Below are 24,262 nucleotides of genomic sequence, written 5' to 3' on the forward strand. Positions count from 1 at the left end.
TCCTTCATTCTGCTGTCCAACTCATCCCAAACCATCTCAATTGGGTTGAGGTCGGGGGATTGTGGAGGCCAGGTCATCTGATGCAGCACTCCATCACTCTCCTTCTTGGTAAAATAGCCCTTATACAGCCTGGAGGTGTGTTGGGTCATTGTCCTATTGAAAAACAAATTATAGTCCCACTAAGCCCAAACCAGATGGCGTATCGCTGTAGAATGCTGTGGTAGTGATGTTGGTTAAGTGTGCCTTGAATTTTAAATAAATCACAGACAGTGTCACCAGCAAAGCACCCCCACACCATAACATCTCCTCCTCCATGCTTTATGGTGAGAAACACACATGCGGAGATCATCCATTCACCCACACCGCGTCTCACAAAGACACGGCGGTTGGAACCAAAAATCTCCAATTTGGACTCCAGACCAAAGGACAGATTTCCATCGGTCTAATGTCCATTGCTCATGTTTCTTGGCCCAAGCAGGTCTCTTCTTCTTATTGGTGTCCTTTAGTAGTGGTTTCTTTGCAGTAATTCGACCATGAAGGCCTGATTCACACAGTCCCGCTGAACAGTTCATGTTGAGATGTGTCTGTTACTTGAACTCTGTGAAGCATTTATTTGGGCTGCAATTTCTGAGGATGGAAACTCTAATGAACTTATCCTCTGCAGCAGAGTTAACTCTGGGTCTTCCATTCCTGTTGCGGTCCTCATGAGAGCCAGTTTCATCATAGCGCTTGATGGTTTTTGAGACTGCACTTGAAGAAACGTTCAAAGTTCTTGAAATTTTCCATATTGACTGACCTTCATGTCTTAAAGTAATGATGGACGGTTGTTTTCCTTTGCCTATTTGAGCTGTTCTTGCCATAATATGGACTTGGTATTTTACCAAATTGGGTTATCTTCTGTATACCCCCGATACCTTGTTACAACACAACTGATTGGCTCAAACGCATTATGAGGGAAAGACATTTCACAAATTAACTTTTAAGAAGGCACACCTGTTAATTGAAAGGCATTCCAGGTGACTACCTCATGAAGCTGTTTGAGAGAATGCCAAGAGTGTGCAAAGCTGTCATCAAGGCAAAGGGTGGCTATTTGAAGAATCTCAAATATAAAATATATTTTGATTTGTTTAACACTTTCTTGCTTACTACAAGATTCAATTTCTGATGTCTGCAATATTATTCTACAAAATAGTAAAACTAAAGAAAAACCCTTGAATGAGTAGGTGTGTCCAAACTTTTGACTGTTATTGGATGTTAAGATAAGACTGAAGATGTAATGTAATATATTGTTATACTGTGCATCACTTTTCCCACATTTTGTTACGTTACAGCCTTATTCTAAAATTAATTTAAAAAAAATTTGCCCTCATCAATATAATGACAAAACGAAAGCAGGTTCTTAGACATTTTTGCAAATGTATTACAAATAATACATTATTTACATAAGTATTCATACCCTTTGCTATGAGACTCGAAATTGAGCTCAGGTGCATCCTGTTTCCATTGATCATCCTTAAGTTGTTCCTACAACTTGATTGTACCTGTGGTAAATTCAATTGATTGGACATGATTTGGAAAGGGACACACCTGTCTATACAAGGTCCCACGAATGACAGTGCATGTCAGAGTAGAAACCAAGCCATGAGGTCAAAGGAATTGTCCGTAGAGCTCTGAGACAGGATTGTGTCAAGTTACAGCTCTGGGGAAGGGTACCAAAAAATGTCTGCAGCATTGAAGGTCCCCAAGAACACAGTGGCCTCCATCATTCTTAAATGGAAGAAGTTTGGAGCCACCAAGACTCTTCCTAGAGCTGGCCATCCGGCCAAACTGAGCAATCGGGGGAGAAAGGCCTTGGTCAGGGAGGTGACCAAGAACCCAATGGTCACTCTGACAGAGCTCCCGAGTTCTTCTGTGGAGATGGGAGAACCTTCCAGAAGGACAACCATCACTGCTGCACTTCACCAATCAGACCTTTATGGTAGAATGGCCAGACAGATGCCACTCCTCAGTAAAAGGCACATGACAGCCTGCTTGGAGTTTGCCAAAAGGCACCTAAAGGACTCTCAGACCATGAGAAACAAGATTCTCTGGTCTGATGAAACCAAGATTGGTTTCTCAGACAACTTAGAAGTGGCTTTGGGACAAGTCTCTGAATGTCCTTGAGTGGCCCAGCCAGAGCCCGGACTTGAACCCGATCGAACATCTCTGAAAAGACCTGAAAATAGCTTTGCAGCGACGCTCCCCATCCAACCTGACAGAGCTTGAATGGATCTACAGAGAAGAATGGGAGAAACTCCCCAAATACATATGTGCCAAGCTTGTAGCGTCATACCTAAGAAGACTCGAGGCTGTAATCGCTGCCAAAGGTGCTTCAACAAAGTACTGAGTAAATGGTCTGAATACTAATGTAAATGTCATTTTTTGGGGGGTTCAAAACATTCTCAAAACCTGTTTTTGCTTTGTCGTTATGGGGTATCTTGTGTAGATTGATGAGGGAAAAAACGATTTAATCAATTTTAGAATAAGGCTGTAACGTTACAAAATGTAGAAAAAGTCAAGTGGTCTGAGTACTTTCCCGAATGCACTGCATTGCTTTATAGTCATGTTACTATATACTGTATATTTATTGTAAATATTTTTTACCTACCTCTATACCCCCCTCCTCCACCACCGGATGTACAGGCGCCTCCCCCTCCCCCGAAGCCCCCTCGGGTCTTCCAGCCCAACACCTGGCAGGGTTGCCCCCCCTGGCCTCCAAGTATGAGGGGTCTCCCACCCTGAGACCCAGGGTTACTGTCATTCCAACCTCCGCCTCCACCTAACACACACAAAGATATAAAGGACAAACACTAAAACAGTTATACACTGGATTAAATAATGTACACACATTTACAGACAACTTCTGGATAGCCAATCAATCAATGAATCATTGATTGAATGCTTGATTGATTGATTCCTGGATAGTCACAGTCCTTGAAAGTTGCAAGTCAATCCTCAAATGGGGCACCATAATGTAGAGGATCATCCTCATATGGGGCACCAACATGTAGATAAAGGTTGTTCTTATGGATGGGAGATGATACTATTATGATTAATTTGATTGAAACTCCCTAACATCCACCCATTCACACTCAGGTCCATTGTCTGAAAAAGCAACAGGAATGCTTCCAGCGCCGAGCCAGAAAGACAGTAACCACCTCTCTATCTGATAGAGACTTGGCAGTAGCTTGTAGTAGGGGCCAAAACCAGGCTTGGGCTGTAGTTAGCACGAAGACACCCACAAATAATCCTACACAAACTCTTCCGGCTTGCGTCTTGCCCTATTTTCTCCTCTTCTCTCCCACCACTCGATTGAGACAAACAAGTATATCCAAAACCTCTAAAAATAGAAAACTCTACGCCAGCAACAAACAGCAAACAGACCAGACAGAGTGAATTTTTCATTTGCGCTCACCGGGCTACACTCACAGTAAGTCTAAGGCCTACTGAACAGCCGAATATGACTCAAAATGATTGAATAATGGATACAGAGATGTGTAAAAAATAACGGTAATGTAGAGGTAATGTGTGTTTGCACCCCGGGTAGAAGCGGAGAGAGACAAATTGTGAAAATAATAGGCATGCAAGCTTGTCATCTTGTCCTGTCTTGTTTTACTAGTAAGAAATATAAATATTACTATGCACATAGGTAGCGCTCCTATGAAACTCATTTTCTATTACCATAAACAAACCACAAAACTGGAGTACATAGTCTCAAATGCAACGTTCTACGGTAAATTCCTCAAAAAAATTATAATATATAAACCAACGTAATACAATACTGTAAACAAACATTGTCTATCCCCGCTAAAGCATACTCTAGCTCTAAGTACAAACAAGCCACACAGAACATGTACTTGAAACACATAATGGAGCACAAGACACTGAAAACACTGGGTGGGTTGAGAGATGAAAGTGGTAAATATTTATATTGAGTTGTTAATAGAACTCAGTTGGGGAGCCAGCCTTTAAAAGGCTGTAGTTGTATTGAATTCAAACTGCACCAAGGGAGCGGGACACCGGGGGCCAGAATGGATTGGGGGCAAACACTGAGGCAGACGCCCACACAAACACACCGGAACGAGCAAACAGACACACAACAAAGGCGCGCGCACAGGCAGGCACACACACACACTGTCAAGCAGTCCTTCACAACACAAAACACTGTGTTGTTGGAAGTTTTACCTGCCGCTCCAGACTTTCCGTTGTGCCCTGGTACATTGGGGTCGTCCATTAACTCATCCTGGCTGTCCGATTGGCTGCTGTAACCACGTCCCCCACCTCCACCTGCGATGATCAGGGGGATGTGGACACCCCTCTGCACCTGTTACCATGGCAAATTAGTCAGTGTTACATCAATCTCTAGCACATATTATACATTTAATGTTGGTTTGCCCAGACCCGTTTCAGCCCAGCTTCAATAAAAAATGCACAGGTGCTCAATTGAGGAAAGAAACAACAACATATTTTTATAAATCATACAAATCATCTAATACATCCCCTTTAATTTCCTTTCCTAACTTCCTTATCCTTACATTTTGTCAGATGGTAACTGTCATGCAAATGCCTGCAGATCTCAGGGTAATTAACCATTAATTAACATAAACACATTTAGCATCTCCAGGCCTCCTCGCATGATGCATGCCTTTAGAACATATACCATTTTTAAAAAGTGTAATAAATCCATTTAATATACACCATCACAATAAATCCATTATTTATTTTAGGCTGGTCTAAAGAAACATTATGATATGAAGAAAATGTATTTCAGAAGAACAGAATAGCATATTCTACTTTATGTTATCTGGCTATGTGCAATGCAAATGGAAGGCTGTAGGCTAGTTCATTTAGCAGACAAGATATGCTTATAAATTCTGTGTCATTATTTTATATTAAATGACTTTATAGTAAGAATAATATAATTTAACTTAGCTGAATAAAATTGAAAGGATATTCTTCCCATTCCTGATCGAGTGCACATATGAGCTATGTTGAGCGCAAAAGTGATCATTTGAAACAGGTCCTATACGCTAGATTTAGAGTCATTTGGCAACTTTAGTTGTGAATGATACAAACCTTAAAATGTCTTATAAATCAAAACATATGGGCTTAGTGGGCCTATCATTTGTTTTTCAACAGGACAATGACCCAACACACCTCCAGACTGTGTAAGGGCTATTTTACCAAGAAGGAGAGTGATGGAGTGCTGCATCAGATGACCTGGCCTCCACAATCCCCTGACTTCAACCAAATTGAGATGGTTTGGGATGAGTCGGACTGCAGAGTGAAGGAAAAGCAGCCAACAAGTACTCAGCATATGTGGGAACTCCTTCAAGACTGTTGGAAAAGCATTCCAGGTGAAGCTGGTAGAGAGAATTCCACGAGTGTGCAAAGCTGTCATCAAGGCTGTCACGATCGTTTACGAACGAGAAGGACCAAGGCGCAGCATGACATGCATTCATGTTTATTATATATAGAATAAACACAACGAACAAAGACAATAAACTAACGATACGTGACGTCCTAAGGTACACACAACAAACCTCACACAGAACAAGATCCCACAACTAACAGGTGCCAAAAGGCTGCTTAAGTATGGTCCCCAATCAAAGACAACGAGCAACAGCTGCCTCTGATTGGGAACCACACAGGCCAACATAGATCTATAACTACTAGATCCAACCCTAGAATATAACACATAGGAACATACACAACAAGGAAAATCACACCCTGACTCAACAAATGAGAGTCCTCAGAGTCAGGGCGTGACAAAGGCAAAGGGTGGCTATTTGAAGAATCTCAAATATAACATATATTTTGATTTGTTTAACACTTTTTTGGTTACTACATGATTCCATATGTGTAATTTCATAGTTTTGATGTCTTCACTATTATTCTACAATGTAGAAAATAGTAAAAATAAAGAAAAACCCTTGAATGAGTAGGTGTTCTAAAACTTTTGACTGGTAGTGTATATATTGAGACAGTTTAATGCCAAAAATAAGGGGTTCAATACCTGTAAAAAAAAAAAATCACAAACGTGTCCTGATCTTTCTTATATCTCTCAGATATACAGTGGTTCCTCAATTAAAATTTTCGAGCTCATGCAGCAACCGTTTGTCGTAGATGGTGTCAGATTATGGTACATTGCGTTATTCTGTCATTGCACCACACTATCACAAGGGGGAGATAGAATGGTGATCTATCGGTAGTCTAAACTGTGGCACAAATTGACTATCTTTTCATAAATTTATGGAGGTGTGAATGTTTCAGTCCGAGAGTCTCTCTTCTCTGGCACTAGAGTCCTGCATCAGGCAGCAACAAAAAAATAGCTGGCGGGTGGTCCCGGAGTTAAAAGAGAACTTGGGTAAATACAATGGCGCAATTACACTTGACATGTGGACTGACGATTTTTGAAAAATAGGCACAGTGGGCTTTTGGTTTCTCTCCCTCTAAAAACAGAAATAAATAATTATAAATAACAAACTGGCTTTATTTACCACAGTGTAAAAGAGTGATAGCCCCTCTACATAAAGTGAGTTTCTGAAACACGGAGTCCTTCTTTGTTGATGTGAAGAAGAAACTGAATGACAGAGAGTCCAGCGAGGACAGGGAGGGGATAAAAGTGTCCATATATTCAAGACCTGAGCTACTTCATTTATTTATGAAATGTACTTGTTTATTTAGGCAATTTAATAGATTTGTTTAGGCTTGGCCTATTTAGTAGGCTCTTTTCCACCATAAAGCTATATTTGTCAGCATAAAGCTGAATGACTCACTCATTCGTGGCTTTGGATCAAAATAAATACGTACGAACATTCTTTCTGATAGTCTCCTCTTTTCCTGCATTAATTAATTTGTCTGCATCTCAGTGCTCCCGAGTGGCGCAGCGGTCTAAGGCACTGCATCTCAGTGCTTGAGGCGTCACTACAGACCCCCGGTTCGATTCCAGGCTGTATCATAACCGGCCGTGATTGGGAGTCCCATAGGGCGGTGCACAATTGGCCCAGTGTCGTCCATGTTTGGCCGGTGTAGGCCGTCATTGTAACTAAGAATTTGTTCTTAAATGACTTGCCTAGTTAAATAAAGGTTAATATATATATATATATATATATATATATAAAAAATGTCAATTTGGCTAAAAAGAAACCATGCCATGAATTAAGAACAGATATCTTTTTTTCTTCACAATGCGATGCAGCACATTGACAACTCAAATCGCTTTAAAGAGCCTTCTAATATTAGACAACAAATAAATATACTAAAACAATAACTTAATAAACAGTCCATTCATCACTGGATTTCTTCAAATTGCTGTGCAGGAAAAGGATGTAATCTACCATGCCAGGTCGCAGGCTCACAGCTGGCTTCTCTCTGAAACCACACATCCATCTGAAGGTGACGCTTTATCCTTTGGAACCACACAATTACCAGGTGGACAGTAGGCCTCTTGAAGCGATAGAGGAAATCAACAAGATCCACAAGTATTCTTTCACAATAGCTGGCCTTCTGTTATATGCAGTTTTGAGATGCACTGTCCCACTCCATGGTGGATAACATCCAGTCTTTGTTTATGTAATGGGCTTTAAGGCACAAGTATCCTATATTTAGAAAATCGTCAGTCCACATGTCAAGTGTAATTGCGCCATTGTATTTATCCAAGTTCTCTCTCAACTCCGGGACCACTCGCCAGCTGATATTTTTTACCTGATGCAGGACTCTAGTGCGATAGGAGAGAGACTGACTGAAACATTCACACCTCCATTAATCTACAAAAGGATAGTCTAATAGCTCGACTAGGTGTGAAAAATCCCCCAATTCGTGCCACAGTTTAGACTACCTATAGATGCTGCTGTCAGTCAGAGTTGAGTCCTATTGTAAAGTGTAGCCTATTGGCCAAAAAAAGGGCAAACCTGCAATGTATTCGATGCTTAAGTACTCGTAAAGTTTTACATTTGTAACTCAACATCACAGACAAGATTTGCCCTAACAAAAAATGCATCAACCACTACAAATATATTAATTTATTATAATCCACATAATAATTCAAACGAAATTAGCGGTACATTTCTAACTCAATATCAAAGAATGTGAAAATGTGTCTTTAACCCTGCATTATAATATAACTTATTTTGAACGAAAGCCAGGAATGAGTGAGTCACTCAGCCCTATGATGTTCCTGCTTCTGTTGCCTATTTGAGTGTTTGTTTAATATCCTACTGATTCTGTGATCACCAAGCAACCGCAAAATATCGGATAAAGCAATTTCACAAATCCTGCTGTTTTTAAGCTTTCTATGCTGTATTAAAGACTTTAAAAAAATGTTTTCATTAGAACAGACTCTGGTATTACTTATACTTTATTTATTTATTTAGTATTGTTTACACTGTTCCTAACTGGCAGATAGATATATTGTAATCTAATAGCACCTGTTTGTCATGCAACAGTATCTCTTTCGCTTTTGACAATGATTTTACATGAGGCCTAATTCAAATGATATGCCTAACGTACTTATATCCACTAGGCTAATAAATAATAAAACATTTCCTTTCAATTATTTAATTATGTCACGCCCTGGCCTTGAGAGCCCGGTTTTCTTTAGTTGGTTTGGTCAGGGTGTGAATTTCTATGTGTATATCTATGTTGTGTATTTCTATGTTGGCCGGGTGTGGTTCCCAATCAGAGGCAGCTGTCGATCGTTGTCTCTGATTGGGGATCATACTCAGGTATCCAGTCCGGTACGGCCCGTACCTGCTCCCCGCACCAAACCATTGGTGCGTGTCGCCAGCCCGGTACCTGCTCCCCGCACCAAACTAGTGGTGCGTCTATCCAGTCCGGTACGGCCCGTACCTGCTCCTCGCACCAAACCAGTGGTGCATGTCGCCAGCCCGGTATGCCCCGTGCCTACTCCTTGCACCAAACCAGTGGTGCGTGTCTCCAGTCCGGCACGGCCCGTGCCTGTTCCTCGCACCAGACCAGTGGTGCGTGTCCCCAGCCCGGTACGGCTGGTGCCAGAGCAGTCCGCTCCACCGGTGTCCAGTCCAGCGCTGGTCAGCTGCTCCACTCCAGTGCCAGAGCAGCTCCGATCAGCTGCTCCACTCCAGTGCCAGAGCAGTCCGCTCTACCGGTTCCTAGTCCAGCCCCGGTCAGCTGCTCCAGTCCAGAGCCAGAGCAGTCCGCTCCACCGGGGTCCAGTTCAGCTCCGGTCAGCGGCTCCACTCCAGAACCAGACGTCAACCCCTCTCCAGGGTTGGGGCCTCCCACACCAGGGTCCAGACAGAGCTTGGTGCATCGCGGGGGGATTGCCTGTCCAGGCCCAGACGTCAGCCCCTCTCCAGGGTCGGGGCCTCCCACACCAGGGTCCAGAAAGGGCTTGGTGCATCGTGGGAGGACTGAGAGGGGGAGCATCGCGCCGAGGTCCAGACTGGACCAGGGGTGCAACGGGGAGGCAGTAAGGGAGAGGACGTCACGCCCGGAGCCGGAGCCGCCACCGAGGCTAGATGCCCACCCGGACCCTCCCCTGTTAAGTTAGGTTTTGCGACCGGAGTCCGCACCTTTGGGGTGGGGGGGTACTGTCACGCCCTGGCCTTGATAGCCCGGTTTTCTTTAATTGGTTTGGTCAGGGTGTGAATTTTTATGTGTATATCTATGTTGTGTATTTCTATGTTGGCCGGGTGTGGTTCCCAATCAGAGGCAGCTGTCGATCGTTGTCTCTGATTGGGGATCATACTAAGGTAGCCATTTTGCCTACCTATGTTGTGGGATCTTGACTCTTGTTTGGCTTGTTTGTGTGTAGCCATTGTGAGCGTCACGTTACGTTGCTTTTGTTGTTTTATCGTGTGTTAACTTCGTGAATAAACATGTCTGCATTCCACGCTGCACCTTGGTCCAATCCTGTATTCAACGAACGTGACAAATTAACCTATATCATGTTATCCCTTTGGAGCACATGCAAAATCAATTTGGAGTTGTTGAACAGGAGTGACAATTGAATTTGAATTAACTAATTGATGAGGATGAAGAAGAGAGTGATTGAATTTAGAACAATATTGTAAGAATTGCTCTTCCTCTGTCCCGCGCTCACACAAAAAAAATACACTTTTTTTGTTTCTACTTTGTCAGAAGAAGCTGTAACTGGACTGTAGCGTATTACTTACTAAAACTGTTGTTATACTGTAAGGTTTTTAATTCTAAGAAAAACTAAAATGGTCTTACATTCCATTACATTCTTATAATATATGTGTTGACTGAATATTCACAAGTGATGTCTGCTAAATTACCAAGTTGATGGCTAAGCACAGATTTAAAAAAAAAAGTGTTCACATATTTTCAAGACTTGAGCTATTTAATGTAGGTGTTTTATTTATTAACAATAGAAAGAATAATCTGGTGGCATTTGGTAGAGAGTCAGGCGGAGAATGGAGTGAAAGTACATTCTACTGTAAGTATGCAACAACGCTGTGGGCCAGGTGTAAATGGTTTAGCAGCCTTTCCAGTAAATTGGAATACAAAAGAAGCCATCCACCCTTGATGGGCTATGAGCAGGACAATAGACTCTTGCCGAGTTTAGGGACTTCAGAACAAACGTCCTTTTGATATTTTTGGGGACTATCTGTTGTTCCATGTAGTGAATTTCTTATTCAATGCGTTTGTATGGGATATTAGCAATAAGGCCAAAAATACTTTTTTTATTACATATTTTGGGGATACTTCAAGGGATCTTAAAATTCTAAATCAAATAGCTAAACAATCCTTGGTATGACTTTCTTAAAACAATTCCATATAGCAGGAAAACGCTACCTGCCCAAATGCATATTGCCAACTGTAAAGTTTAGTGGAGGAGGAATAATGGTCTGGGGCTGTTTTTCATTGTTCAGGCTGTTTTTCATGGTAACATTCTAGACGATTCTGCGCTTCCAACACTGTGGCAAAAGTTTGGAGAAGGCCCTTTCCTGTTTCAGCATGACAATACCCCTGCGCACAAAGCGAGGTCCGAGGTCCATACAGAAATGGTTTGTTGAGATCAGTGTGGAAGAACTTGACTGGCCTGCACAGAGCCCTGACCTCAACACCATCGAACACCTTTGGTATGAATTGGAATGCTGATTGCGAGCCAGGCCTAATTGCCCAACATCAGTGCCCAACCTCAGTAATGCTCTTGTGGCTGAATGGAAGCAAGTCCCTGCAGCAATTTTCCAACATCTACTGGAAAGCCATCCTAGAAGAGTTAAGGCTGTTATAGCAGCAAAAGGGGGACCAACTCCATATTAATGCCCATGTTTTAAGAATGAGATGTTGGACGAGCAGGTGTCCACATACTTTTGGTCATGTAGTGTTATGGTGAAGGAGCGGAGCAGGCCCTACTGTCGGGGAGAAGGAGGGGCAATGGGGGAAAACCATTCAAAAAAGTACATGCCCTCCTAAAACTGGTTATAACTCCACTTCTGTTTGTGATTTTAAGATTCTAACGACAGTGTGTTATATAGACTAATGTAGGAAAAGTCAAGGACGAGTGGGACATGACTTTAAAAATGGCAGAGTAATTAAACATTTACATTCGTTTTGTGTCATTATGATGCTCTCTGCCTTTCTAGTGTTAATATACACAATCACAAATAGATCCATTAATATTTCATTTAGTCATAAAAAAACACTGTTACAGTAAGAATATAATGGAATATAACAGAATAAAATAGAAAGGATATTTTTCCCAAATGGCTATTGCTAATTGTCACCAGTAGCCTATTCACATGAGGAACACATGGAGCCACAGTTAGACAGTAAAAACTCAAATAAGATTGTATTGTCTGACTAAGACAACAGTTGCCTGCCCAGCTGGCCCATCCAAACTACATCTAAACTATATTGAAACTAATTTAACACATATAATAATAATAATAATAATAATAATAATAATAATAATAATAATAATAATAATAATAATAATAATAATAATAATAATAATAATAATAATAATAATAATAATAATAATAATAATAATAATAATAATAATAATAATAATAATAATAATAATAATAATAACAATAGATGTGGCCTAAAGACAAGATTGAATTGACAATAGTCTGGGTGACAATATTATCGATTGTCAAAAAAATAATGAGGAGGCTGATGACCAGCATTGACAAAGAAGGGAACAAAGCTTACCAAAAAGCACTTCTTCCATATCATGCTACAGAGGTCCATGCAGGCCAGATGTTTTGATTGCTATAGCCTAACAGAAACAGCAGATTCCAAGGTTTCTAATGAACCTATTTTTGCCAAACAACTCTACAAATTGCGTGGTTGGTATTTGTTTCAATATATAACTTTTTCCTAGAATATGTGCTTCTGAATCAATCAATACAATCAATCGATTTTCTGCCTGATTACAATTTACATTTGGAGTCCTGAGGTTTCTTATTACGTATTTAAACAAAGTAAATAACTATACTCTGTAAGCCGCCCTGCACAATCAATGAACCAACAGCATCGCCTAGGCCTATAGGTTCTCTCCCAGACTCTTGGATATAAAGTTTGGAGTGTAGCATAAGGTAACCAGTCCATTCAGTATGCATAATTATACAGCCCACACGCAAAGGTGATTACTAGAGTTTCTTTAATTTTGGATTAGCCTATAGGCTAGACCAATTATGTCTGCATTGCTGTATAGTCCCCTGTAGCTCAGTTGGTAGAGCATGGCGCTTGCAACGCCAGGGTTGTGTGCTCGTTTCCCACGGAGGGTCAGTATGAAAATGTATGCACTCACTAACTGTATGTCGCTCTGGATAAGAGCGTCTGCTAAATGACTAAAATGTAAATGTCAAATGATGTCAGAGTGATTAGAGGGACAATAGAGAGCTGAGTACCAGACCGTTAGCGGCCGTTAGCGAGATAGGTACTAACCAATGCATTAGCGCCATTCATGTGCATAGGAGGAGATGACTGTGACTCAACAGTCACGTGGAATCTGACTGCGGTCATGACTCAGGACTGCCGGAGTGGCGGTAATAGGGTCACCGCAACAGCCCTAATCCTTACCAGACTATTTTATTTCCATTCCTTCCTTCACATCTGACAGTTGAAAGCAATATGGAGGAGGCATACCCAATCTTTTCACCTATCAGTGATCAAGGAGGGCAAGAAAACAGGGAAAGCTTTTTAAGAGTATTGCGAAGCGGCTTTTCTCCTTACCTTGAACACATAGGTGGCTCCTCCTCCTCCGCCCCCGCCCCCTTTGACCTGTGTCTTGTTGTCCAATGGCGTCTGCTCTACACAGATCTTGTTCAGTATTCCGTTGGTCTACCAATGAGAATGGAGAGAGAGTGATACTTGAGTTTCTTTATTCAGGGAAAATAACACATTTGAGACACTGTACGTCTGTGTAATCCTGACTTCCTCACAAATCATGCATTGATGTCAATGGAAGATATCTGCTAAAGTCAAGTTCCATGCTCATATCTTAAGGTAGGATTGAGCTTTTACTAGCCTACTAGCCTATTCCCAGATCTGTTTGTGCTGTCTTACCGACTTCTGTAGTCATTGTCATGCAAAACAAAACGTGACCAAGAGCATAGGAGTACTACACCTAATGTGTTATTCTACCCAATCTACCCATCGCCACCTTGGGCTATTGCAACAAATGAGATATTTATCGAGAGCCAAACGACCAGCGGTGCTGATGACAGGTAATAATAACCAAACATCAAAGTTAGTCCTCTTCCTTCCAACCATGAGACCTTTCATCAATCTGGCCTTCAGGCTCCTACAGCCAGAGCTGGAGAAGGATGGGCCAACAGGGAGTTTGATTGACAGCTGCAGGAGGAGAGGGGGCGGAGAGTGCAATGGACTCCGACATTGGCCAGTGCACACAGAATTACCCCACACCCTCCCACCTCTGGCTGTCGCTTTTGTGTGTGTGTGTCCGTGCATGCATGCATGTGTGTATGTGTGAGTGTCCGATATGGTGTGTAAAAGCCTAAAAGGATATTAATACTCCTACAGAGGGGAGGCTGTGAGAAACATAGAACACACCAGCACTCTGAACTAATCAGTTTTAAAAGCCACCTTTGAGAGTATCTACTCCCTTCAGGATTATGGACCTGATAGAAATTATAGACCTCAAATGACTCCAGTTCCCCACTGACAATGCATCTGGGCCACCTCTCAGCTTTTCCTTGTCTGACATTTTTCTCCAATATATTTTGATCCAAATGATTCCTGACTGAGAACTCCAAAGTATAAGACAACTCTGGGACGAGGCCAAAAACAACATAATGGGCTGAGAGTAGGGGTGTAAACGTTTAACCGTTAAAATGTTTCAACAAAATTGGGATCCTTAACGTTAAGAAAGAATCCCTAACTGAAAAACAATGTTTATTTTTTATTTTCCCCCCACTAAATTTAAATCACAGTGCAGTTATCACAAAACATATTATTTTATGTGTTATAGCCTAAGTAGACGATTGGCTATAAAGGCCTGGGGGAAAGTTGTGTAATTTAAATAAAACCAGAGAGGAAGAGTTAAACTTTAGGCTACTTTGGTGAATTTGTGAGGCATGCAAGACAATACATTGTGAGATACAGATTACTAAGACATATGCGCATGGTTCTTTCTGCCTGCCCCTTCCTCTCTCTCCCTCACGCTGTCTCGCCTGCTTGCCTGTTCGTTCTCTTCACTAATGATGCGCGTGTGTTCAGTCATCGGTCTGTTGCGTGTAGAATATCCTAGCCTATTCATTGATGATAGGCCCTGCTTTACTGAAGTTGCGATACATTGCAAGCCAAACAATTGCGAGATACAGCATTCCATTGTGAGATACAGCTTTTGATTACCGATAGATAGGCCTAGCAGAATTGAATCTTGACACTCAGAAATGGGAGTCGACACCAGGAGTCGACGTGCAAGGAGTCGAGGAATCAATGATTTTGGAGTTGACTTTGGAGATGACTACGTCATCAATAATGTTTGATAAAATGGCAGAGAAAGGCAAGCGACAGCAGCAGAGACCTGTATGGCAATACTTTGAGAAGTTAAATCAAGCATCTTGCCATTTCCACTGTTGGATTGAGACTCTCACCTAGGGATGTGACAAATGGAAAACATTTCTTAACGTGGTGAAATGCAAACGTTGCGAGGCGTAATTGAGGTACAGTAATGGCAGTAATAGGTGCAATGCTTAACCATCTGAAAGGGAAGCACCGTGAGACCCAAACCGTTGCTGGCAGCAGCGCAGCTGCATTGTGAATTCACGTGAAATTGTATGAATTTGTGTTATAATTTTTGTACAGAAAACTGATAACAAAGCTGTTTAACGTTAAGAAATGTTTTCAATTTCTCACTTCCCTAGCTGACAATGTTTACAGTGGAAATGGCAAAGCATTCGATGGGATATTAATTCAAACGTGCTCCTTCATGGTATGAGAGAAGTTTTGAGGATGTTCTTCTTTTGCCGTAGCCCTGAGACTTCAACATTCCAGTTTGGATCGAGCTAGACCACGCTGTAGTCTATAATAGGCTATTTATGCACTTGTAAATAACTGACAGGATTGCGTATAGGTGTAAGTGATAAAGCAACGATTCCACCTGGTTAATCAGTAAGCAAAATGAAGCATTACTGTAGCCCCCCTGGACTAAGAACCCTGGTTTAACCTGCGTTTGTCTTCAGTGTATTTGGTTTTTCCCAGGTTATCAGACCCTTCTTAGATACAGTCCTCTTAGATCTACACAGTCTTTTTAGATCCAAGTGCCTGCCTAGGAGGCAGGGTCTAGGGGTAAATTTTGCATGGGTCCTCAGATCCTCAAAAAATTCTACAGCTGCACCATCGAGAGCATCCTGACTGGTTGCATCACTGCCTGGTATGGCAACTGCTCGGCCTCCGACCGCAAGGCACTACAGAGGGTAGTGCGTACGGCCCAGTATATCACTGGGGCCAAGCTTCCTGCCATCCAGGACCTCTATACCAGGTGGTGTCAGAGGAAGGCCCTCAAAATTGTCAAAGACTCCAGCCACCCTAGTCATAGACTGTTCTCTCTGCTACCGCACGGCAAGCGGTACCGGAGTGCCAAGTCTAGGTCCAAAATACTTCTCAACAGCTTCTACCCCCAAGCCATAAGACTCCTGAACAGCTAATCATGGCTACCCGGACTATTTGCACTGCCCCCCAAACCATTTGATTTGATTTGAATTTGGGATGAGGCATAATTGTGAAAGTATTGAGCCTTGACATGTATTCTGAGCTTTTGGGAAGATGGTACTCACGTTGGGGCAAGCGTCATCTCCTTTTTGGCCCACCAGGATGTGAAGCAACTCGCCCTTCTGAAGCAGGAAGTCCGCTGTGAGTTGGATACCATGTGACTTGGTCATGGCCAATACGCTGCGACCGCCAGCCGCCCCGCAAGCTGTGATCCTGTTTTGGAAATACACATAAACAGAAAGGCATGACTTTGGGATTACTACTTTGTATGAACCACCTGTGCATAAGGCATTTGCTTTGTATGTTGCTTTGTGGGCGACCCAACCAAATTCACATAGAAATGTGAGTTAAAGAACTGTCATCCTCATTGAAAGCAAAACTGATAAGCAGTAGATCCGTTCTATGCACTATTTGTATTTTTCAGTTTTGTGTCTTTTTACTTCCGGTTTTGTACACCAGTTTCAAACAGCTGAAAATACAATATCTTTGGTTATTGATTTATTTCACAGCGGTTTAGATTGTACAATGATTCCCAACACTAAACATGGCTTGTTTAGTTCAAAACTGAAATTATACATTTTAGCAGCCAGGTAATGGTGGAGCGATTTCTACTGATTGCACCTTTAAGGCTTGTTATAATAACAACATTCCAAATGCACAATGACTGTAAATGCATTCATAAAGCATTACACACAGGTGGTATAGTGCATTATAAGGCTTCTGAAACAGATCACAATATCAAATCAAACGTTGGCTGTCTTCACACTACACTCTTAGAAAGTAGTAGAACCATATTGTTTTTTTCAGTTTGTCCCCATAGGGCACGTGTCAAGCTCATTCCACGGAGGGCCATGTGTCTGCGGCTTTTCGCTCCTAATTAGTAAAGGACTCACATCACTTGGTTGTCTATGTCTAAACAAAAACCCTCAGACACTAGGCCCTCGATGGAATGAGTTTGGCACCCCAGCCATAGGGGATCTCTTTTTGGTGCTAAGTAGAACCCTTTGCAGAGGGTTTTACATGGAACCCTCTATGTAGGGTTTTTCATAGAACCCCCTGTAAATGGTTCTACCTAGAACCCTCTATGAAGGGTTCTACCAAGAACACTTTTATCCTCTAAAGGTTCTTCCTAGAACCCTCTATGAAGGATTCTACTGAGAACCCTTTCATCTTAGGAGGGTTTTTCCTAGAACGCTCTATGAACGGTTCCAACAGCCTTATTTGACTTTAAAATTAAATGATTTATGACAATGCATTGCCTATATAATAAGGCCTTTCTTTGAGGGAAAGACACAGTGGTGTTAGGAAACTCCTGGCTTATAGGCCACATCAGGCCTGCAAATCACATTATGCTGGCTTGCAAAGTGATGTTTAATTCCTATTGTATTCCAGCAAGAGTTAGGATATCCAACTAGCAGAATTTTTTATAACCTGCATTCAGAATTATTGCCAGGGTAGGGAAGATTGAATACTGAGACTACCTCAATCATCTAAACTGGAACAACCATCTCAGTAACGGGTGCAATAATTCCAACTACTAACAGATTGGATTAGTTCAGAATAATGTGCTATTTATCTTTGTGTAGCATAACATTTATCAGCCAATCAATACAAAAACGCAGATATTAAAACAAACAATTTTGAAAATCACCCTGCAATAGAGAATGCTGGGAAATATGATAAATTGTTCTATGTAGAACCCTTCTTGCCTTCCAAAGAATCCTTCTTGCCTTCCAAAGAATAATCAAATAACCCTTGAAAACGGCTGTCTAGCAACAATCAACAACCAACTTGACAGAGTTTGAAGAATTTTAAAAACAATAATGTGCAAATATTGTACATTCCAGATGTGCAAAGCTCTTAGAGATGTACCCAGAAAGACACAGCTATAATTGCTGCCAAAGGTGACTCTAACATGTATTGACTCAGTGGGTTGAATACTTATCTAATCAACATATCATTTTCATTAAATATTTTTCAAATATTCAAATGTTTCTTCCACTTTGTCATTACAGAGTATTTTGTGTAGATCGCTGACAATTTTAATCCCACTTTATAACAAAACAGATTGTGGAAAAAGTCAAGGGTTGTGAATACGTTCTGAAAGCCCCCCAATACACACATATACAGTCAGGTCCATAAGTATTTGGACAGTGACACAATTTGCATCATTTTGGCTCTGTACTGCACCACAATGGATTTGAAAGGAAACAATCAAGATGTGCTTTAAGTGTAGACTTTCATCTTTAATTTAAGGGTTTTGTCAAAATTATTGTATGAACCGTGTAGGAATTACAACCATTTCTATACATAGCCCCCCAATTTTAGTGGCTCAAAAGTAATTGGACAAACTAACATAATCATAAATTAAATTGTTATTTTTAATACTTGGTTGCAAATCCTTTGCAGCCATTGACTGCCTGAAGTCTGGAACCCATAGACATCACCAGATACTGGGTTTCTTCCCTGGTGATGCTCTGCCAGGCCTTTACTGCAGCTGTCTTCAGTTCCTACTTGTTCTTGGGGTGTTTTGCCTTCAGTTTTGCCTTCAGCAAGTTAAATGCATGCTCAATTGGATTTAGGTCAGATGATTGACTTGGCCATTGCAGAACATTCCACTTCTTTGCCTTAAAAAAGTATTGGGTTGCTGTCGCAGTATGCTTCGGGTCATTGTCCATCTGCACTGTGAAGCGCCGTCCAATGAGTTTGAAGCATTTGGCTGAATCTGAGCAGATAATATAGCCCTAAACACTTCAGAATTCATCCTGCAGTTACATCATCAATAAATACAAGGGAACCAGTTCCATTGGCAGCCATACATGCCCACGCCATAACACTACCTCCACCATGCTTCACAGATGAGGTGGTATGCTTCGGATCATGAGCAGTTCCTTCCCTTCTCCATACTCTTCTCTTCCCATCATTCTGGTACAAGTTGATCTTTGTCTCATCTGTCCATAGGATGTTTTTCCAGAACTTGACAGGCTTTTAAATATGTTTTATGGCAAACTCTAATCTGGTCTTCCTGTTTTTGAGGTTTACCAACGGTTTACATCTTGTGGTAATACAAAATAGTCCAGTATTGCAATGCTTCACTGGATCAATCTGAAATGTGCGCGCACACTACTGCCATCGAGTGGCCAACATCTAACTTGCGCCTAGCTTACAATATTATATTGTGGCCTTTCTCTTTTATTTCAAAGATGATGTAACAAAAATATATATATAGAAAGTGCATGTTTTTCTGTTTGTTTGATCTTTTACCAGATCTAATGTGTTATATTCTCCTACATTAATTTCAAATTACCAAAAACTTCAAAGTGTGTCCTTTAATATGGTACCAATAATATGCATATCCTTGTTTCAGGTCCTGAGCTACAGGCAGTAAGATTTGAGTATGTCATTTTAGGCGAAAATTGAAAAAAAGGGTCAGATCCTTAAAAAAATATTTTATATTTGAGGGGGGGAGGGGGGGGGACAGAAGATATCCCTATTTGGTAAAAGACCAAGTCCATATTACTTTAAGACATGAAGATCAGTCAATCCGGAACATTTCAAGAAATGTGAAAGTTTCTTGAAATGCAGTCGCAAAAACCATCAAGCGCTATGATGAAACTGGCTTTCATGAGGACCACCACAGGAATGGAAGACCCAGCGTTACCTCTGCTGCAGAAGATAAGTTCATTAGAGTTACCAGCCTCAGAAAATGCAGCCCAAATAAATGATTCACAGAGTTCAAGTAACAGACACATCTCAACAATAAGAATCTAAAATCTAAAATATATTTAGATTTGTTTAACACTTTTTTGGTTACTACATGATTCCATATATTTCATAGTATTGATGTCTTCACTATTATTCTACAATGTAGAAAAACCCTTGAATGAGTAGGTGTTCTAAAACTATATATATATATATACAGTAGGGAGAACAAGTATTTTATACACTGCCGATTTTGCAGGCTTTCCTACTTACAAAGCATGTAGAGGTCTGTAATTTTTATCATAGGTACACTTCAACTGTGAGAGACGAAAAATCCAGAAAATCACATTGTATGATTTTTAAGTAATTAATTTGCATTTTATTGCATGACATAAGTATTTGATGACCTACCAACCAGTAAGAATTCCGGCTCTCACAGACCTGTTAGTTTTTCTTTAAGAAGCCCTCCTGTTCTCCACTCATTACCTGTATTAACTGCACCTGTTTGTACTCGTTACCTGTATAAAAGACACCTGTCCACAATCATACAGACTCCAACCTCACCACAATGGTCAAGACCAGAGAGCTGTGTAAGGACATCAGGGATAAAATTGTAGACCTGCACAAGACTGGGATGGGCTACAGGACAATAGGCAAGCAGCTTGGTGAGAAGGCAACAACTGTTGGCGCAATTATTAGAAAATGGAAGAAGTTCAAGATGACGGTTAATCACCCTCGGTCTGGGGCTCCATGCAAGATCTCACCTCATGGGGCATCAATGATCATGAGGAAGGTGAGGGATCAGCCCAGAACTACACGGCAGGACCTGGTCAATGACCTGAAGAGAGCTGGGACCACAGTCTCAAAGAAAACCATTAGTAACACATTACGCCGTCATGGATTAAAATCCTGCAGCGCACGCAAGGTCCCCTTGCTCAAGCCAGCGCATATCCAGGCCCATCTGAAGTTTGCCAATGACCATCTGGATGATCCAGAGGAGGAATGGGAGAAGGTCATGTGGTCTCTTGAGACAAAAATAGAGCTTTTTGGTCTAAATTCCACTCGCCATGTTTGGAGGAAGAAGAAGAATGAGTACAACCCCAAGAACACCATCCCAACCGTGAAGCATGGAGGTGGAAACATCATTCTTTGGGGATGCTTTTCTGCAAAGGGGACAGGACGACTGCACCATATTGAGGGGAGGATGGATGGGGCCATGTATCACGAGATCTTGGCCAACAACCTCCTTCCCTCAGTAAGAGCATTGAAGATGGGTCGTGGCAGGGTCTTCCAGCATGACAACGACCCGAAACACACAGCCAGGGCAACTAAGGAGTGGCTCCGTAAGAAGCATCTCAAGGTCCTGGAGTTTCCTAGCCAGTCTCCAGACCTGAACCCAATAGAAAATCTTTGGAGGGAGCTGAAAGTCCGTATTGCCCAGCGACAGCCCCGAAACCTGAAGGATCTGGAGAAGGTCTGTATGGAGGAGTGGGCCAAAATCCTTGCTGCAGTGTGTGCAAACCTGGTGAAGACCTACAGGAAACGTATGATCTCTGTAATTGCAAACAAAGGGTTCTGTACCAAATATTAAGTTCTGCTTTTCTGATGTATCAAATATTTATATAAATGCAATAAAATGCAAATTAATTACTTAAAAATCATACAATGTGATTTTCTGGATTTTTGTTTTGGATTCCGTCTCTCACAGTTGAAGTGTACATATGATAAAAATTACAGACCTCTACATGCTCTGTAAGTAGGAAAACTTGCAAAATCGGCAGTGTATCAAATACTTGTTCTCCCCACTGTATATACAGTTGAAGTCGGAAGTTTACATACACCTTATCCAAATACATTTAAACTCAGTTTTTCACAATTCCTGACATTTAATCCTAGTAAAAATTCCCTGTCTTTGGTCAGTTAGGATCACCACTTTATTTTAATAATGTGAAATGTCAGAATAATAGAGAGAATGATTTATTTCAGCTTTTATTTATTTCATCACATTCCCAGTGGGTCAGACGTTTACATACACTCAATTAGTATTTGGTAGCATTGCCTTTCAATTGTTTAACTTGGGTCAAACATTTGAGTAAATTTTGTCCCATTCCTCCTGACAGAGCTGGTGTAAATGAGTCAGGTTTGTAGGCCTCCTTGCTAGCAAAGGCTTTTTCAGTTCTGCCCACACATTTTCTATAGGATTGAGGTCAGGGCTTTGTGATGGCCACTCCAATACCTTGACGTTGTTGTCCTTGCCATTTTGCCACAACTTTGGAAGTATGTTTGGGGTCATTATCCATTTGGAAGACCCATTTGCGACCAAGCTTTAACTTCCTGACTGATGTCTTGAGATGTTGCTTCAATATATCCACATAATTTTCCTTCCTCATGATGCCATCTATTTTGTGAAGTGCACCAGTCCCTCCTGCAGCAGAGCACCCCCACAGCATGATGCTGCCACCCCCGTGCTTCACGTTTGGGATGGTGTTCTTCGGCTTGCAAGCGACCCCCTTTTTCCTCCAAACATAATGATGGTCATTATGGCCAAACAGTTCTATTTTTGTTTCATCAGACCAGAGGACATTTCTCCAAAAAGTACGATCTTTGTCCCCATGTGCAGTTGCAAAATGTAGTCTGGCCTTTTTATGGCGGTTTTGGAGCAGTGGCTTTTTCCTTGCTGAGCGGCCTTTCAGGTCATGTCGATATAGGACTTGTTTTACTGTGGATATAGATACTTTTGTACCTGTTTCCTCCAGCATCTTCACAATGTCCTTTGCTGTTGTTCTGTGATTGATTTGCACTTTTCGCACCAAAGTATGTTCATCTCTAGGAGACAGAACGCGTCTCCTTCCTGAGCGGTATGACGGCTGTGTGGTCCCATGGTGTTTATACTTGCGTACTATTGTTAGTACAGATAAACATGGTACCTTCAGGTGTTTGGAAATTCCTCCCAAGGATGAACCAGACTTGTGGAGGTCTACCATTTGTTTTCTGAGGTCTTGGCTGACTTCTTTTGATTTTCCCATGATGTCAAGCAAAGAGGCACTGAGTTTGAAGGTAGGTCTTGAAATACATCCACAGGTACACCTCCAAATGACTCAAATGATGTCAATTAGCCTATCAGAAGCTTCTAAAGCCATGACATCATTTTCTGGAATTTTCCAAGCTTTTTAAAGGCACTGTCAACTTAGTGTATGTAAACTTCTGACCCACTGGAATTGTGATACAGTGAATTATAAGTGAAATAATCTGTCTGTAAACAATTGTTGGAAAAATTACTAACCGACTTTCCAAATGTATGGAAAATGCACAATGTAGATGTCCTAACCGACTTCCCAAAACAATAGTTTTTTAACAAGACATTTGTGGAGTGGTTGAAAAACTAGTTTTAATGACTAAGTGTATGTAAACTTCCAACTTCAACTGTACACACAAAATGTATTATCATTAATACTTTAATTTTAAAGGCTAATAAGGCTGGTGGAACCATTCATACAGTGTTCTAGGAAGAACCTTTAGATTATAAAATTATTCTTGGTAGAACCCTTCATAGAGGGTTCTAGGAAGAACCATGTACAGCAGTTTCTATGAAGAACCCTACATAGAGGGTTCTAGGTAGAACCCTCTGCAAAGGGTTCTACCCAGCACCAAAAAGGGGACGAACCGAAGAACCCTATATGGTTCTACTTAGCACCTTTTATTCTAAGAGTGCACCTACCACGTAATCCAAGTTAGACTATCAACATTAAGCCTATGTTCTACAACTACCAAGCCAATTCAGACTCTGGATATTCAGTCTGTGTTACACCTACCATGAAAGGAAGCCAGTTAAGATTGAGACTCAGCCTATACCTTACACCTATCATGAAAGGAAGCCAATTTAGACAATTGAGACTCAGCATGTTACACCTATCATGACAGGAATGCAATTTAGACTATGGATATTCAGCCTATATGTTACAACTACCATGAAAGGAAGCCAGTTAAGACTATTGAGATTCAGGCTATGTTATCTTACTTGATAATTATAAAAGGACGGCAATAGAGACTATTTACATGCAGCTGATGTCTTACCTGTAGATGCCAGTCTCCGGTACCCTCCATATTTGGATGCCTTTGAATGGGCTTCTGGTTGCCACGGTAACATTGACATTGCTGTTCCGATAGGAGCTGCTACACTGGGTTGGAGTGGGCCCCTCTGAACCAACTGCCCCACAAGTGTGAAAGGCCCATTTCATTGCTGTAAAACACAGTGTTACACATAAATGAACATTTGCGTATGCATACGTACACACATTAACACATTATGCACACACACACACACACA

At 41.3% G+C, this 24,262-nt stretch overlaps 1 protein-coding gene across 1 annotated transcript in view; it reads right to left on the reverse strand.

Annotated features, from left to right (window-relative positions):
• Window positions 1-24,262, reverse strand: part of ros1 (c-ros oncogene 1, receptor tyrosine kinase) — a 102,748-nt gene that overhangs the window by 39,902 nt on the left and 38,584 nt on the right. The window contains exons 3-7 of the mRNA XM_045209227.1: window positions 24,010-24,175; window positions 16,299-16,446; window positions 13,231-13,338; window positions 4,225-4,363; window positions 2,648-2,818 (exon numbers count right to left, since the gene is read on the reverse strand). Coding sequence (XP_045065162.1) covers window positions 2,648-2,818; window positions 4,225-4,363; window positions 13,231-13,338; window positions 16,299-16,446; window positions 24,010-24,175 — 732 coding nt within the window. The remainder of the gene's footprint in view (window positions 1-2,647; window positions 2,819-4,224; window positions 4,364-13,230; window positions 13,339-16,298; window positions 16,447-24,009; window positions 24,176-24,262) is intronic.

Source organism: Coregonus clupeaformis, chromosome 29 (genome assembly GCF_020615455.1).
Source record: "Coregonus clupeaformis isolate EN_2021a chromosome 29, ASM2061545v1, whole genome shotgun sequence".
NCBI classification, from domain to species: Eukaryota; Metazoa; Chordata; class Actinopteri; order Salmoniformes; family Salmonidae; genus Coregonus; species Coregonus clupeaformis.